This window comes from Eupeodes corollae, chromosome 2, assembly GCF_945859685.1.
Source record: "Eupeodes corollae chromosome 2, idEupCoro1.1, whole genome shotgun sequence".
Lineage (NCBI taxonomy): Eukaryota > Metazoa > Arthropoda > Insecta > Diptera > Syrphidae > Eupeodes > Eupeodes corollae.
The window spans coordinates 75311984-75331705 of NC_079148.1; the positions used below are offsets into that span (position 1 = coordinate 75311984).

The 19722-nt window shown below is 29.2% G+C and overlaps 1 protein-coding gene across 12 annotated transcripts in view; it reads left to right on the forward strand.

Annotated features, from left to right (window-relative positions):
• Nucleotides 1-14140, forward strand: part of LOC129946479 (double-stranded RNA-specific editase Adar) — a 242494-nt gene extending 228354 nt beyond the window's left edge. For all 12 annotated transcript variants that reach the window (XM_056056686.1, XM_056056678.1, XM_056056687.1 and 9 more), the window contains 6 exons: nucleotides 526-806; nucleotides 983-1133; nucleotides 7291-7459; nucleotides 7718-7817; nucleotides 7886-8365; nucleotides 9410-14140. In XM_056056686.1, the coding sequence (XP_055912661.1) occupies nucleotides 526-806; nucleotides 983-1133; nucleotides 7291-7459; nucleotides 7718-7817; nucleotides 7886-8365; nucleotides 9410-9508 (1280 nt within the window). In that variant the 3' untranslated portion in view covers nucleotides 9509-14140. The remainder of the gene's footprint in view (nucleotides 1-525; nucleotides 807-982; nucleotides 1134-7290; nucleotides 7460-7717; nucleotides 7818-7885; nucleotides 8366-9409) is intronic.
• Nucleotides 14141-19722: the final 5582 nt, after the last annotated feature.

A 19722-nucleotide genomic window follows, 5' to 3' on the forward strand; every position in this document is an offset into this window, starting at 1 on the left:
ACATGAACCGAAAGTTTGCAAATCTTAAATTAAGACTTTTTTTATTACACAAGTCCATTTGCATAAAATAAAGAAATAAGAAACAAATGGCTTTCTATATTAATACATATCTTAATCTAAAAAAAAAAGCATTATGTTGCCCTACCCAAGAAATAAGAAAGAGCTGAACTTGAATAACCCTCAAGTAAGAAAAAGTTATTTGCAACCACATTTTTCACTTCCAAACCAACATGAACCGTCACAGAAATCTTTCATCTAACTTAAAAGCTTTTCTTTTTTTTCTGCCGACTCTTCACAATCGAACGATGTACTTTTATTCGAAGGATGCAACCTTGAAATAAAAATAACAACAAAAAAACAAAACCAAAAAACACTACACTAGTCCATCAAGAATCTTCTCTTCACCTCCTTCAGAACAACAACCCAGAAAATCCACCACTCATCCACTTTTGATGGGAAATGGATTTTTTCATTTGAACTTTTTCTTTTCTGAATTTTTATTTTCTTTTTGCTCTCTCATTGCAGGACCATCAAAAAAATTAGCCAAAAATGCAGCAGCAAAAGCAGCCCTTGCCTCCCTTTGCAACATCTCTTACAGCCCAATGATGCATCCCCAAAAGAACGTCCCAATTCCCATTGATGACAAACAATCATCAATGGAATTACCTCAGATACATGCAGATACCATCGGAAGACTGGTACTTGAGAAATTCATGGAGGTCATCAAAGGACAAGAATCGTATTCGAGGCGAAAGGTTCTGGCCGGTATTGTCATGACGGACAATATGAATTTCAACGAAGCAAAAGTACGCAGATACATTCACAATCAAATTCACATTCATTCAACCACACACAAATATCCAGGATGAGTGAAGATTGCAAAGAGAACTTTTGCAAATGTCCTTTTTATTTTGTTGATTTTATGTTTTATGTATAGGTACCATTTGTGTGTCTGAATTTGCTCACTTTTATTCTTTTCTAGGTCATATCTGTATCAACCGGCACAAAATGTGTTTCCGGAGAGCACATGTCCGTTAATGGAGCTGTTTTGAATGACTCCCATGCGGAGATTGTATCCCGGAGGTGTTTGGTAAAATTTTTGTACGCTCAATTGGATCTGCAGACGAGTTCGTGTAAGTAAAGATGTACTAAATCATCACCATCATCATCACCTTCAACCAAAGAACACGACCACATCAAACCATGAGCCTCCATCTGAGTGGGGTGGATGGCGGAAAATGGCAAACTTTCTATACATATTTATTTTAATGTTGTTTTTTTTCATCAACTTTTTATCAAACTTTTGTTTTTTTTTGTTTTCGGGCATTTTGTTGCATTTCAATTGAAGTTTGTTTGAAAAATTAGAATTTAAAATGTTACGTTTTTGCTGCATAGCTTAGAAATTGTTTTTTGTTTTTTTTTTTAAGCAGAATGAAATAGTCTTGGCACATTTTGTATGATATTTCGAAAAATCTACACAATAGTGTCTTTTATTTTTGTTTAGTTATGTTTCTACTCTTCTGTCTAATTTAGTATATATTTTGTTTTTGATTTTAGATCCTTTGCGTTTAATTTTACTGAAGGGTCCTTAGGCTTACAATGCATGCGTGACAAATGAGTTATTTCAGTTTATGACTTAACTATGTTTGCTTTTTTTTTGTATGATGCAATGGTACGCAGAAATTGCAAGCAATTTTATACAAAATAAAAAACTATGGAAAAATGAGAAATATTTTGATACTCATAATATAAGCATAGTTTAGCGTATATGTGAGTGCATAGTTTTCAAAACAGTAAAAATTAAACTTCACAAGAATTTGTGATTCAATTTTCTTTTAACAAAACTTAGAGTGTATTCGAGTAAGCAACCACTAAATCGTTAATTTTTCTTAGGATGAAACGAATTGGTCTGTTATTGAAAACTATTTATGTTGATTTAGATCTGACCTTTTAAGCTTTTGCAGTTTTAAATCATTGTGATTAAATTTAAATAAGTTTTGCGTAAGTTTTCCATCTATAGTCTTAAATAGGTCTCTTTTTAAATTGATGTAGAACAGCACTCTTTCTTTCCAAGGTCATGGAAAGGCTGTTAAATTTTCAGCTCAGGAAATATCTTGAAGAACGAAAGCTTCTCAATGACTGGCAGTATGGCTTTCTTAGCGGTGGATCAACTGGTGATCTTCCCGAACAGTAGAACAAATCTTTCCGTCGTTTTTGAAAAATATTGCAGTCTATATTTCAAAGGGCTATTGATATAGTTTGACATCAAGCTCTCTTATCGAAAGCGCATGCTTTGGTTTTCATGAATCTCTCCTCCATTGATTTGGTAATTACCTTTGAGAACATTCAATTCAAGCTGTATTGGACGGATTCACATTTAAAATCAACAAAACAAGCGCTGCCATGGTGTTCCTCAGGGCTCCGTTTTGTCACTGACACTCTTCCTCATTTTTTTAGAATGATTTTTTGTCTGAAACTTCAGACCTACTTAGTTGTTTCACTTATGACAGTACAACCAGCTTTTCATATTGATTTTAAGATTCTCATTCTTGTACTTGTGATGAGGACTTCCAACGACAGCATATAATAAGTTAATTAAATTTTGATCTTGACAGCATTTTCCAATGGGGAATCAAAAACCGTGTAGAATTTAATGCTTCGAAAACTCAGTGCTTTTTACTTTCACAAAATCGTAACCGTCCCTAATGTCGCTATCCATTGGTGAAAATACATCGAAGAGACTGAATAGCTTTCAGTTCTTGTGGAGCGATCATATACTTGACATCGCTAAAAATGCTGCAAAGTATTCAGGTTTTCTCCGACGATGCAAGAGTTTTTTTTGTGCCCCTTCTGATTGGGCTATAATTTACAAAGCTTTTATTCATCGAAAACTCGAGCATAATTTTATAGACAAGTGCTTCAATAGCGTACTTTAGTCTTTTGGATAGAATTGAAAACAGACTTCTAAAATGTTGGGCCATCGTTTTCTTACTGATACATTTGCTACTCTCGAACACCACTGTAAGGTTTCTATCTTTGTGTTATCGATATTTTTGTAAACAATGCTCCAGTGAAATAGACAGTTTCATTCCTCCCTCAAACAATTCTACGGTAATAACCGTACTTCTAGGAATTTTCATCAGTGTACAGTGTAAGCCCGATTTCGAACGTGCTGTTAAGTATGGGAAATCTTCATTGCCCGTACTACACGAATGTGGAATGCTTTACCAGGCTCAATATACTTATTACAATGTGCTGATATTCAAAAATAATGTGCATATAAATATATCTCCCTTTTTACGATTTCCCCCTCCCTAATTGCTCGCACTGTGTTTAATCATTATAAGGGTAACCCCTTTAAAAATGGAATACGGTTTTAATTTGTAGCATTATTATTTGTTGAATATGCTTTTTTATAATTCACGATAACTCTAGACCATTAATATTATATTCGAAAAAAACAATTTCCTTAAATTTTGTAGATTAGTTCCTAGGACTGCAATGCCAGTGGTCTTAGGTTCTATACCTGCCTGTGCCACACACAGTTTTTCTTCACGGGTAGTTCTTCTTGCGAGAAACTGACAAATCCTCTTAGAATAATTGTCATGAACAGTGCCTTGTCAAATTAGCAGTTCTGATTCGGTATATACATTGTAGGTTCCCTCCATCCCTGTCATTACTAGAATACAGGAATGATTAAATTTCTGTAATCGAATTTGATTATATGTGTTATGTTGGTGTGAAGTATTCGCTGCTTCCACGTTAAATATAACCACGTTTTTCAACACTAAATAATGATAGAAAAATTCGAGCAGGTGTATAGAGTATCAAAATGTGGTGATATTTAGAAATGACGTTTCCCCTGTGAAAATGCTTAAATTCGTACTCTGGTATATTCCGATGTTGGGTTGTTTCTCCACACAGATTCAACTTTTAAACCCCCTTATAGATATAAGATTCTAATATGGAAAGCAATCTTCGCAGTGCACCAACCATTAGTTTGAGGTTTTAAAGCAATTAAAAACATACTCATGTCCCCAAACTCCTAAAAACTATATTTTATATCGCACAATATCAGTGTTGTTTTGGGACGTATAACAAAAATTGTGTTTATTAGTTTAATATTAGTTCCTCAAGGCCTATTTCGAACCTTAAAGAATATAGAGAAGTAAAAATCTTTAAAAAATTGTTACTAAGATATTTCCATTGATTGTTGTGTTCCCATTCCAATCTTTTGGGAAGTTGAATCCAAAATCGATTCTTTACTTTTCTGTTGTTTACAAACAAACAACAATTTTAGCTTTCAATCTGTTACCAAATCATAAATTTCATTGCTTACAATTGATCCACTTAAAAAAAAACTTCCAAACAAAAAAAAACACAAAAATAGAATACTTCCTTGTTATTACTTATAAAGTAATAAGAAAATAACCCTTTTTCCATTTTCTTCAAGAAATTAACTTGAAAGCTAACTCGTTTCAAGATAAATCAACAAATTAGTAAACAAAATGAAAAATGCACGCAAGGAGTTGAAAGTTGAAGTAACATTGTTCTCTTACTTATTTTTTTTGCGCTACTTAATTTACATATAAAGCATTTTGCACGGAATTACTTTGGTTTTGTTGTTAATAATTGTGTGATAAGTAATATAACACCGCTATGCATATTTTTCACGTTTAAGAGTCTTATAACGATTTTGAAAAGACCTGTTGAAGTGGCACATGAAATGCCATTTAAAAAACAATAAAAAATATTAATGTATTTTTCTTTTACCCGTCCAACTGACTCTTAAAGAACGACACTATTTAATGACTTGATTATAGGTTTTTAATTTAGTAAGAAGAAACGTTTTAGTGTAATTCCTTTAAGGTTATTTATTATTTAATTTCGAGTCTATTCAACACAATTTCAAAAAGATTCATACTGTTTAGACCATCCTAATGCTTATACGTGGTCTAATACCAATTGTTTTCTTCACTGAAGTACCTACCTACTTAGTTAGAACTTAAATGCCATTTATTATTTTAGTCGTTTTGTAACAACTCAAAATCAGTACTAAGTATTTTCTTTGAAAAAAATATTAGTTCTTCCTTTCCTAGAAAATTATTAAAAAAATAGATATTTTTTCCTTTTTTCTCGTTTTCCATTCTGGAAAAATAAAGAGGTTACAAGGGTTTATTCAAGCATTGTAATCATTAAAGTTGAAAACAATAGAAATTGTTTAAAATTAAAGGAACCTTTTGATTCATAAACTTCATGTACGAGTAAGAATACAATAAAGTTGACTAATTAATAATTAAACTTAATACAACATTCAAAAGCTTTCTAATAATCATTTTTTTTTATAATAAACATGCACTCAAGGGGTTATCAATACCCTTAACATGTTTAAAGTTTAAACACAGTGCGAGCTTTAGGAAAATAGGATTAAAGAGGAGATACCGATGCACATTGATCTTAAAGTTTTGAATATCAGAATGAATGGATAAGCAGAGCTGGATAAAGCATTCCACATTCTCAATGTGCGGTTAAAAAAGAATCTCTATACTTGATGTTATTTGGGATTGTTCTTATTCATCTTGTCGGTCATGTATACCGTATTAGAAAAGTGCGGTTCTGATAAAAATTAATTGTAGATTAAGGTTATTGTAGTTTCGTCTATGATGGTCTATGGTCTATTCGTCTATGACTAAAAAGCTTTAAACGATGTTCAAATAGATTAAAGTTATAAGGATCACCAACGAAAGCCTTTAAAAAAATTACATACCTGAAATAGTTACAATAAATAGTGAGGGCCAAAGAGTTATACAGAGTAATATAAGGATTAAGAAATATTTTAGGCCATATTTCAACAAAGCCTAAAATAGAGCTAGTTTTAGAAACAATTAAATAATATTCTCGATGAGGTTTGCTTTTGGATTATAATATCTTGATAAAAAAAAAGAAAAATTTAGTGGGAATTGAGAATTATAAATGTAGGTCGTGTCGTAGTCTCTTTTCTTTATATTCCTTTAAAGTCAAAAAGAATACGTAGGGTAAGTCAAACAAATAACACTGGTCGACAAAATAACGTTTTGTTTTTAGTCCCAATACTTTTTTCAAAGGATTAAAATTACATAAATTTGAACCTCGCCTTTTAATTTTTCTATCACATCAGGTTTTTTTAAATATGCTCCTTTAAAAATGCGAAAAACAACCAAAAACTGGGTCAAGGCTAGATTTAATATTTCTTAACAATATGTTATGATGATTTTGAAAAGTACAGTTATTAATTTTCAAGATATAATGTAAATTATTTTAGTATCTTACCTAGTTTCCTAAAAAATTCTCACTAGTTGTGAGCCTTTACTTGACTCTATATGAAAACCTTGAATTTGATACTTTCATAGTTTTAGAAAATATGTTTTGGGGTTAATTTTAAATGCTGATTTCGAATCCATACTTTGATTTTAATTATTGGCAACATTATTTTTATATTTTTCAATACATGTAATTCAAAAACTTTATATAATACATTTGTGCAAAACTTACTTTCAAAGTGTTTGCCTTTTTCTGTGGAAAAAAGTTCAAACATAAATGGTTTATTAGATCCTTTAGATTTTTGTAAGACAGGTGAAATCTAATAGCTTTTGAAGATTTTTCGATATTGATATGAAATAAAATAAATATTTCGGCTGTATGTTGAAAAAATATGAAGAAAAGATGTTATATTATGGAAATTGTCATGAATTTTATTGAAAAAGCTACTTGATAAGTAAACGTAGCGTCAAAAAGCCTCACGTACGTTTTTTTTTCAAATTTTAAAACGTAATATCTCAAAAACCTGACATGATACATTAGCTTAAAGCGACAAAAATTCTGGTCTCAAACTGGATCCGAAAGAAAAATACATATAAATTATTGTAGGGATTCACTTTTATACCACCAAACTAACTAATCGATTCTTATTTTATTGCTTTGCTTTTTTTAACGCAATAAAAAAGTTAACATGTTTTTTTAGTTAACGAAAAAACTTAGCTTAGCTTTATATTTATGTATTAGCGCATTTCCGCTTATGTTCTCAAAATAGAAATAGACGTAGAATAGCGTATGAGCATGCAAATGGTTATTTACAGCAACAACAACAAAAAACATTATTCTTTTCTCCATCTATTTCTATTTTTTAACATAATCTTTTTTCTTTTCGGTAAAGAATCAACAACAACAAAAAATATACTCTATATAACAAAAAAAATAATAAATTTGAACAAAATATCAATAACATTGTGTGTATGTGTATATTCTTTATAGCAACAGCAAATCAGTCAATTTTCGTGAGGAATACAGACAATGGGCAATATCCCTATAAACTAAAATCCGGTGTTCATTTCCATTTGTACATCAATACAGCGCCTTGTGGTGATGCACGGATTTTTAGTCCTCACGAAAATGACACTGGTGTTGACAAGCATCCAAATAGGTTTGTAAAAAATATATATTTATTCATTTATTTTTGTTCACACTTTATCTAAAGTTAAAAAAAAAAACAATTGTTATATTAACCTTTCCTTTTATACGAAAAAAAAATTTATTAAAATCCTTATCCTTGTTCCTTAATTTAATTAAAATTTCTTTAAAATATCTTACACCAATCCTTCTTCCTTCACTTAAAAAAAAAATTAAACTAAAACCAAAAAACAAAAATATTAAAACTAAACCGTAACACAAACGACCACAGAAAAGCCAGAGGACAATTAAGGACGAAGATTGAATCTGGTGAAGGAACGATTCCGGTCAAAAGCAGTGATGGAATACAAACATGGGATGGTGTCTTACAGGTGGACTTTATACAATCATCTTTGCATTACTTCATTTTTATATTTATACTATTTTTTATTACTTTTAGGGACAACGTTTATTGACAATGTCATGCTCGGACAAAATTGCCCGCTGGAATATTGTGGGTATACAAGGCTCTTTATTGGCTTCAATTGTTGAACCAATTTACTTGCATTCCATTGTGCTGGGAAGCTTATTACATCCGGAGCATATGTATCGGGCTGTTTGTGGTCGAATTGAGAAATCAATCCAAGGGCTTCCGCCACCATATCATTTAAATAAGCCACGACTAGCTCTTGTTACATCGGCCGAACCACGTAATCAAGCAAAAGCTCCTAATTTCGGTATAAATTGGACAATTGGTGATACTGAGGTGGAGGTGGTGAATTCATTGACTGGCAAAACGGTCAATAATCAAATATCTCGAATAACCAAACAGAACTTTTTTATGAAGTATGGATATTTGGTGAAAAACTTGCCAGGCATGCCATCAAGAAAGGTGCCCTTCGATTATGGCGAGACGAAGTCGAAAGTGAAAGATTATCAGGTAAGAATTTTGTTTCTATAAATTGGATTGGTATTTAAAAGCGATCAAGTTGCTTATTATCTCACTCTCTAATAAAAAGCTTATCAGCTAGGCGTATTATCGAATGACTTTTGCAGAATCTGTATGGATGAGGAAAAAGAGGAAACAGTTCTTCACTTCCTCTGAACTAGCCCTGTCCTAGCTCAAACTCGCAAGAATTAGGAAAATTCTTGTATAACGATCTAAACGATTTAAATCATATTAACATACTCAAACTGGTTTAATTGAGCTTAGTAAAAAGCCTCAAGATTCTTGTTGTCCAACATGGGCGATTAGACTGGCCTAAGTGTGTCCTACTTCATCGCGGACAGCCACTTTAACCTAACCTTACTTACCAACATTCTTCATATCATAATACTGTTGGAAGGCATTTACTTCTCAAGCTCATTTTGAGAATTAACATTTGATCCCGATGTAAGGAGTTTCATTTTCTATAAAATATCATCAAATATTTAAAAAAAAATACATACCTACTCCTACTCCACATTTTGTACCTAAAAAGGGACATATTCGAGATGTCAATTTGTTCTACAATTATTTCAGTCTCAACTATTCAAAAACCAGAGCGCCCCAAATTTTCATTAACCGACTTTTTCGAACTATTTGTTTTTCACTAAAGAAAAAACACTTAAGGTGCGGACAAAAGTCTATGTTAATATTACTGCTCAATCTTCTTTACATCATTTAAGTTTTGTTTTAAAGACCAAATCCATTAAGCTTTGTTAAAAACCTGTAATTGTTGAAGAAGCCTGTGCCACCTAAAGGTTTTGTTTTAATCGGTCTGTCGCTTGTAAGGAATTGACAAATCCTCCAATAGTAATTCTTCTCATGAAAAGTGCTTTCTCAAATTATTACGTTCGGACTCGGCTTCAAGACTGTAGGTCCCCTCCATTCCTGACATAATTCGCACACAAGAATGTTTGACATTTGTAAGTCACTAGGCTCTAGTTTAATTGATTTTTATTTATTTAAAACTAATATTTGTTTATTATTCATTAATTCCAGATTGCCAAACGTGAACTATTCGCAGCATTCCGGCGCGAGGACTTGGGCAATTGGTTAAAGAAACCAATAGAACAAGATGAATTTGCTCTTCCTGAATGACTACTTTTACTTGATAATAATTTAAAAGAACAAAATATTAAATCACACACAAATGATGACGACTCCCTGGCAATAAAATTTAATCAAATTCAAAACAACGCAATTATTGTATTCTCCGAAGAAAATGATAAAGCATCATCATTTATTATTATGGCCGTAACAGCACTCTCATTTAACTATCACCAACAACAAAATCAACAACAACCAAATTTTGCTCTCTACAATTATTATTACACCAAAATATTATTCTTCTACTTCATCATCGTTTTCGTCATCTTCTACTTCTTCTACAACAAAAACCAACTCAAGATCTCTTCTATTTCCTCCTTCTCTTTGAATGACAAACTACCTGGATCTCAATACGAGAGGATTAATAATAATTATTTAAATAATAATAATAACACTTTAATAATTAATTGTAATCAAAGAGATAAAACAAAGACAACAAAAAACAATTACAACAAATTTATCATCATTATCATAATTGCATCGATAAGACTAATTAAAGTAAACAAAATGGCAAACAAAATTATTAAATTAAATTTTAAATTCAATTTAAAATTTGTTATAATAAAATTTATTAACTATTATAATGATAAATATATCAATGGTGACAAAGAGGAGAAGAAAATTATTATACTATCCAAAGATGATACAATGAAGCGACGATTAATGCTAAGTAGTGAAAGTAATTATAAAATAATTAACAATAATTTAATTACAATTATTATACAAGAAAATAATAATAATTATAATATAATTAGTTCAGAATCAGAAATTATTAAAAGTAGTTCAACAACAATTAGAAGTAATAGTAGTAGTTTAATATCAATTGAAGTTTACATTAAATTGATTCAATTAATAATGATATTGGTAATGCAAATGCAAATGCAAATTATAATCAAAATTAATATCAACAAAAACATACACAAAATGCAAATTAAACAAATTAAAATTAATAACAATACGCTCTTAAGCAACAGCAACCACAACAATAAAATATTATTACGAAACAATAGCAATACAGGCAATAGAAATCACCAACAACACATTTACATTATCACTGTAACTGTCATTGTCATTGTCACTGTCACGGTCACTATCACCTTTATTTGTAAAAATGACGAATTGTTGAAATTATTAGATCATCCAAAGGACAACGAAGACGTTAAAGTTTATAAACACAAAAACGAAGGCGACTCTTGTCCTTTTATTGGTATTTTTGTGTCTTGTATCGCTAGAGAATCTTTAAAATCTTCATCTTATTCATTATATTCTTCTTGGGATTATTACATTACTCATGCTGCTGTTGCCGCCGCTGCTGCTGCTCTTGCTGCTCATATCGGTCACGCAATTATTGAGAAATGCTCTAGAATATTTCTAGAATAGAATGTAGCTGATTTGCTGGAACTAAGTAAGAAAGTATTATGGCGTTTTAGTCTATTAAATACATGTAATTCATACACTCAATTACAAAAACACACTCACACGGTAATACAAAACAGAATAAAGATTACAGTCTTATTGAGAAATCTATTGATCTGAAAAATAATTAATAAGAATACAAAATAATTTTGTAGGTTTTTTTTTGTTGTATCTTTCATTATGATTTTATTTATATTTTAATATTTTGCTGAAAATATTAGTTTTATTTTAATTTTTGTATTTATAATTTTAAAAGTGTACATTTGTTTTTATTTGGAGATAGTATAATGACTGTACTTGAAGATATAACTTAATAAAAATTATTTAACAATTTATTATCTTTTTTTTTATATTTAATAGTATAGATTCGCGTTTTAGAAAATGGCTTCTACCTTAATTTGGAGTTAACAGAAGAGTTTGTTCTAAAATTGTTGATTTCAAATTATTTGAAATAGGATTGTGGCCTCTATTTAGATTTAGGGTCTTACAAAACATGGCTTCTTGACTTTCAAAAAGAACAAAAATTCGACAATTGACAAAATATTAAGGCCGAGATTCTTAAGGTACCAAATTGTTTAAACACATTTAGTAGTTAAATTATGTACTTATTTCCTAAACAATATCAATTGAACTCATGTAAGTTTCGGTCCGTAGGATTTTCTATGTAGCAACAAAATATAAGAGTAATATTTTATCATGGAAATTCAATTCTAGTAGTTTTTGAGGGAAAGTATAAATATTTAATATTATATCTTCTGAGCAATTTTTTGATCTCATTTTGACTTCTTGAGGAGTTTTTTTGTGCCTAATATGTAAATATATTAATAATAAAATACTCTTATGCTTCATTGAAGTTGATATACCCCATTTTTAGCCAGTATCCTCTAATTTATTGATCGATAGTTATATAGTCTTTTAAGAATATTTTATTTATTGTTTATTTTTATAATTTATTAAGTCAACGATCTTTTTGTTCATACAAGAACTTGTAAGAGAAATATAATTCGAAGTGACAAAATTACGTTTTCTTTCTGTACCAAAAATTCGAATATCGATTTTAAATAATTCTTTCACATTAGGTTTTTAAAATATGCTCAATCGAAAAATGCTAAAAACAACTAAACACAGGTATTTTAAGGCTAAGTTAAAACTCGAAATATCTCTCAGCAATAAGTTTTATAATGATTTTACAAAAAACAATTATTTCTCTTTTAGATACATTTTAAATCAGTTTAATATCTTAGTTATGAGTCTTTACTTAAATCTATATGAAGTTCTAAGAAATTGAATTTGATACTTTGTAAGTTTTGAAAAATACGTTTTGGAGTTAATTTTTAGTGCTGATCTAGAATCCAAACTTTAATTTTAATTATTTGCTTCGCTTTCTTCAGTTCTCAATTTTCTTATATATTTCAAAAACTTGATATAATAGAACAGATTTGTTACAAGAACAAAACTTACTTTCAAACCGTTTTGCCTTTTTATTGTTAAAAACGTGGTTTAGCGTTTCTTTCAGATTTTTATAAGACAGTTGAAATCGAAGAACTTTACGATTTTTCAAAAATCATATGAAATAATACAAATATTGCAACTGAATAGTGAAGAAATGGATTATAGATTGGGAAAACCTTTACACATTTTATCGACAAAAAAAAAGCTAGCTACTTCATAAATTAAGATATCCTCAAAAGGCCTTATATACCTGTTGCTTTTAATTTTAAAAAGTAATATCTCAAAAACCTGGTGTGCTAGATTGATTTTGAAGTTGGATTTGAATGAAGGTAATCAATTTTGATTGAAAAAAGTGCAATATAATTGCCAGGAAGAAAACCTTATCAACCAGTGTTATCTAGGACTTTCTTTATGTTTATTTTAACTTTTACTCTAGAACAGTATCTTCAAAAACATATCTATGGTTAATTGTACTTATGAACATTAACTTAGGTTACCCTGCTGGATTACTGAACTCTATTTAATTGTTTGTATTAAATAACCTTAGTTTAATTAGTCCCTTTTAAGTAATTTTAACTGTTGACATTGCAAAGTTTGTATAAAATCTGGAAACACAAACTTTACGATAATATACCTTATTTTGAAAAGGAATCCAATTTTGAATATATACTTTAAACGGAGACATGAGAACTAAGTCTATACACGTAAAGGTAAGTCTACGTGGAAAATTATTTAGTTAAATTAGTAAAAAAATCAATAGGTAAATAAATATATTATTTTGTTTTTATTTATGTTAGTTTTTAATTTAAACTATTGGAATTTATTTTGTTAACATTAAATTTTGTTCCTGTTTTATAATTTCTTAGTTGATTTTCATGTGATAAATCTCAATTAAACATACAAACAAAAATAATATGGTAGTGATATGAAAATACAAAAATAAATTAACACAAGTATACATCTATTGAACAAGAAAATAAGAACATTTTATTATATAATTAAAAGAAATATAATAATAAATAAATATATAAACAAATTTGATCTTATAAAATACTGTGATACTAAATTTTACTAGTACTTCCAGCATAGCTGCATTTTACCCATTCTAAAGACATTCTAAGCAAAAGAAAACATTTTATCAACAAAAAAATAAGAATAAAAATAAAAATAAAGAAAGATAAATAAATTTAAATTTGAAACAAGTTAAAAATAAAGAATTAGTTTTTCTGTTTGTTGTTTAATTTGCATTAATTAATAAAAACAAAGAAAATATATTATATATATCGTATATAGAAAGCTCATATATAAAAACAAAAAATATATAAACGAATCTTGCTTAAAATAAAAAGAAATTAGTTATATTTTGTTGAATATTAAATTATAGAAATCATTAATCTTCGTAGTAACAAATGCATTAAAAGAAAATAATTTACATATTTAAATAAATAAAATAAAAAGTTTTGAACTCTTTAACACAAAAAAATGAAATAGTTTTTTCAACTTTTTGCCATACAAAATATATATTATAAAATATCATGCAAAAATTATTAAAGCAGTTTATTTCATGCATCATTCGAAAGAATAAAAAGAAGAGACAAAATACCTTCTACCTTACCAATATTGTTATAATTAATTAAAAGAATTTAATTAAACTTCTCTTAATTATGTATTTTGAAGTTTAGAATATAAATATTCGTTTCTTTCGGGTTTTCTCCGAATCTAAACCGAAAAATAAAAATTACTACAAAGTAAGAAGCGAAATGCATTATAAAATTTATATTTAAAAAACATACAAACTAAATCTCAAGCAAACAAAAAATCAGTATTTCATGAAAAAATAACATTTCCTAAATAAAAAGATATTAAATCAATTCATGTAGATGATTAATAAATCTTTCTATCCAACATCCGTAAAAGATTGAAAATTGTGAACATAAAAACTTAAAAAGAAAAAGAAGGAGAACAATGCAAGAAAATTTAAATTTAATCAATTTTAACCCAAAAATAATATTTAAGGGAGAAGTGGTTTGTTGTTTCTCCTTTTAAACAAAATAATTAAAATTTTAAATTAAAAAATAAAAACAAATAATTATAAGACTTGCAAATATAAAAGAAAAGATTAAACAAAACAAAATCTTGGGAAAGTCACACATTTTTGTTGTTTTAATGAAAATAAGATAATAAAGAAATTTTCGTTGATTTTAAAAAAGTGTTTATCTTAGACACAACCTACTTACAAAGCGTTTGAAAAGTTTTTCTTCGTTTAATATTTGGCAACTAATTTGTATATGGTTGCCTAATGTTCCTTTTTTTGTTTGGTATACTTGAATTATTATAATATATTCAAGATTTCAAGCTGCATGTTTTTAAACTAATAGAAAAAACATTTTGTTCTTACAAAAATTCAAAGCAACATTATAAATTAAAAAAAAAAACTATTGAGCTGCTATTTTTGATATATTTTTTTTAGCGTAAAACTTCGAAATATTGAAATTCAGCAAAGATGCGATAAAGGAGTGAACGTAATTAACTCTTTACTTTTGGGGGCACGAGACAATTTTTCTTGGAATATTCTACATTAGTAATATTTAACCAAAAACCTACATACATTTTGGTTGCACTATATCTAAATAACAACAATCAAGTGAGGATTCAGATTTTTTAATCAGGAAATTGACACGCTTAACATAAAGGCTAATTTTTGGGAACTATTTAAAAATGTTATGTAAAGAGGCTGATAAAATTACAATTGCATAATGTGTATACAACTTAAGCATATATTAATATGACAATTTTAGTTATTAGATTCATTAAGAATTAACTATTAGAACGAACTATTTAATTTAAACAACTCCCTTTATATGAAAGCATTTCAAGATTTCAACATTTTTCAAAATATTTATTCCCTATTTAAGAGCTAACATGGAATAATTTTGAAGGATTGTTGGTGTATTTCATTTTTGTATATGAAAAGATATACAAAGATTTTATGCAGAAATGTTAGGAATTGTGTTGAAATTTAGCTCTTTTACAAAAATAATATATTCTATTCATGTTGCCATTTATTCAACGCTATAAAAACATGGATGCAAAAAGACAGGAAACTGAAAAGTTTATATGGAAATTTTGTTCTAAGAAAATAAAGCATAAATAATTACTGATTTCTGTAGTACCCGTGGCATGATGGTTAGTGCGTTGGACTGTCATGCAATTTTCGCGGGTACTGCCTCTTGCGAGGAATTGACAAATCCTTCAAGAGTAATTTTTGTCATGAAAAAGTGCTTTCTCAAAAACTAGCCGTTCGGATTCGGCCTAAAATTGTAGGTCCCTTCCATTCCTGACAACAGTACTCGCACACAGGAATGGTTGAGAGTTGTAAGTCACTAGGCCCTGGTTCACAACGGACTGTTGCGCCACCCCATTTGATTTGAATTACTGATTTCCAATAGTAGTAATAATAACAAAACTTACAAATTGGAGAGATAAAAATGGTTGTTTCTTGAATTAATAGAAATAAGTGCGTAAGTAATTAGTTTTAAAGAAACTTAAGCGTGGTACTGTGGTACATAAATTACACGTGTCAGAATCTCTTCTCACTTCAAATTTCTAGAGATTCAAAAATTTAACCGCAAGTTTGACTTTTGCGGTTTAGATACATTTATGTGCAATTCTTGAAGTTATGCTTTAAATCTAAATTCTAGATTTCTTCAATTTATTAAGATCTTAAAAGTTTTAGTTTTTGTATTTAATAGATAATCAATTAAAAAAAAAAAACACTTAGAAAGCCTAACATCCTTAATGTTAGTAAAAAAAAATTAGATGAAATTAAAGACGAGTTTCAGAAATTGAAAGGCAACTTCACAAAAAAATATAAAATTCAAGGTTTCTTCTTAAAAATCTATGTATTTGAACATTCTGCCAGAAGAGATTTTATTAAAATAATTCAAAGAAAACTAAAGTTTTGCCAAATATATAGTTTTGTGTATAATTTTAAGATTATTACAAGTATTTAAGTTACTTTTGAAAGACAAGCTGCTTTTAAGGTAAATATCGTTAAGTTACTGACAAATCCGTTGCTAAACAGTTTGAGCCTAGCGTCGCATAAATTCTTCAATTTATTTGGTCTGGATTTGTGATTCATATTGTGTTGTTGGCCTAGCCCTCAGTTAAAAGAATATATTTGTATATATTAATAAATCATTTGAAATATAGAGGGCGCCATATACATTAATTTAATACGATTAGTTTTAATTTCAGTGAGTTCCTACTAAATCGAAAAACACTGATAAGATAACTTTTCATCCCGTATATCGATTAGTCTTGCTCAAAAGGTTTGTTAAAAACTTTTCAGTTAAATAATTCTAAAGAATGAACTAAATATTTTGCATATGATGAAATAGTTTGATTTTAAAATTTTTTTTGTAACCGAGATTTTTAGTCGATAACTAATTTTCGCCAATTTAAGTACCATTTTTTAACGTTTTTATTTCTTTAATAAACAAATGTAGATTGCATTTTTCTAGAAAATTTATTACAGAGATACGGAGCACCGAATAACAATATAGCGTACTATTTTGTGTAGATTTTATTTTTTATAAAAATAAAAAAGCTGACTGTCTGCTTTTTATAAAAATTGTATTAAATGTCGAAAACAATATTTTCCATAAGATGAAATAAGTTTGAATAATACTTTAAGGCTAATACGTTAAATTTCAAAAAGATACTTGAGTCAAAAGTAAATTTTTACCAAGTTTTAGCATTGTTTTTTTCTAGGTTTTTTTTTTTTTGTAAAAAAAACTGTCCATTTGATTTTTCTCAAAATTGTACCGAATATTAAAAACAATACTTATAAGATAGATATAGTTTGAAGCCATAGTCTACAATTTTTAAAAAGCTAGTTGATTCCAAAATCAATTTTTACCATCTTTTAAGTAGTATTCACATGAGCGCGACCAACGAACGACGAATGAACTATCGACGAATGTCAAAATCGACGAATATTCGTTCATTCGTTGGTCGCTGGTCGTGCTCATGTTATTAGTGTACGTCAAAACAATAAGAAGGATTTAAAGTCGAGTTTCAGGAATTTAAAGGCAACTTCATTTTGTGTTAAATATTTTGAATAAATAATACAATTGAGGATCTCTTTATTTTTATTTAATTTTCATGTATCTGATTAAATAAATAAATTAGACGGTCCATGAAGAACCAGGGCCTGGTGACTTACAGCTCTCAACCATTCCTGTGTGCGAGTAACGTTGTCAGAGATGAAAGGGACCTACAATTTTAGGCCGAATCCGAACGGCAAATTTGAGAAAGCACTTTTCATGACAAGAATTATTCTTGGAGAATTTGTCAATTAATCGCAAGATTCAGTACCCGTGAAAAAAAGTTAGGTGGCACAGGCAGGGATTGAACCCAAGACTGATTGGTTTGCTAAAAAATTGGTTTCTAATTAGAGCAACTTTATGGGAAAGTTGACTAGGAAGAAAGTTAAGAAAATTTTCTCTAACTATCAAGTCAAATATACGTATGTCAGAATGACTTTCAACTGAAAGCTGAACTTTTTTACTCTAGAATTTATTTATTTTCTGCACAATTCCTTTTTAAATTTAGTCTAAAAGAGTTCCTTGTCAAATACAAGTCGTGATGGACTTGTAGCTTGCGCAGGATGTTTTTTGTCAACATTGGACAGGTTCATTTGCAGTCAACTGCATTCCTTGAACGTACACTTTTAACTAGTCAACTAGTTAGTTGTTCAAGTGTCATACATTTTAAACTTAGAATTTTACTTTACTAACTTCTACCTTCAGTCCATCGTACAAAAACTACTAAAAACATTATTATCTACAAAAGAGTCCTCAGCAAATAAAAGTATTGTAAAGAAATAGTATTAAAATATTTCTTTTTCAATTTCACAATGAACCCTTTTACGTACGTAAAACATGAATTGAAATTGTGCGAAGATAAATAAATCATAGAGTAATAAAGTTCAGCTTTCAGTTGAATAAAAAAAACATGATCAATTGTTATTTTGAAGTTAGTTGACCAGTAAACTTTCCAATAAATTTGCCTTAATTTAAAGGCATTTTTTGGCAGCTGGCCAATCAGTTACAAGAAACTATTCTTTCAAGTCCCTTATGTCGTCTGAACCTGCCCAATAATGTTTTCGGTAGTTTTTGCACAATCAGTTGTAAGTAGAGGTTATTAAGTAAAGTTATACGTTGGAAATTTATGACACTTGAAAAACTAACTATACTTGCCTTATTCAAAAACACGTTAAAAAATGCAATTCACTGCCAATGAAGTCCCTTATAGGTTGTCTTAACCTGCCCATTGTCTTATTAGCCACTGTCTTTCTAATTTTCTAAATTACCTGCTATATGTCTAACATTGTCATTTATGAAAATTATTGAAACACATTTTGAATTATTAATTTACGAGTTCTTAAGCAATTCTCTATTTTTACGGTTAGCAAATTAAATATTAAATGTTCAAAAATGGATTCAATCATTGATGTATGTACTTTGATTTTAATTTTGCTTATATTTTGAACAGTACAAAATTTACAGGCTTTAAGAAATTTCCGACTCAATTAACCGACATTCCAATATACGATATGCATTACATGAGCTGGAACATGAGATTGATCCGAGGGTTTATTCGTGTCCAATAAGTTCGATTTGCCGGTTTGTACTTGTTTGGCAGAACTTTGTGCTGGTAACGTATATGAGGTTGGCAGAGTCCACATTTTCCTCAACATGTGTTAAAGGTATTGGAAAGATGATTCAGTCATGTTTGGATACAAATCCAGATAACCGGGTCGGAAAACAAATATTACGAAAAGAATCTTCTATATGGAGGAAGATTCCTAGGCGTCATTATGTTTGTTGATTGCCCCAAATGAAAAAAAGGGGTTGTATTACAATCGCTAAAGAAACTTAAGAATAAATGCTACGCTGGTAAAATAAATTAACAATCTTGAACTTTATGATCTTTATGTTGGCAAGTCAATTTCATTTATGATTGTGTATAATAGTGATAAAAGCTAGAAGACCAAAAAGCACATACAATAGTAGGCACATCAAGACTTGAAATGTTGTGGAAAGGACTATTGAAGTTATCGAAAATAGATTTCGGTGCATACTGAGTGTACGTCAACTTCATTACATTCCAAAAAAAGATTCGCAGATTCTTAATGTGGTTTTTGCCTTGCATAATATCGGCATACTTTACACCGCGTATTGGATTAAATGAATTTTCGTCCCTTTGAAATTGAAGACCAGGAAGGACCACAGAGAAACATCTGATATGCTGATTCGAGTAATCACGGAAAC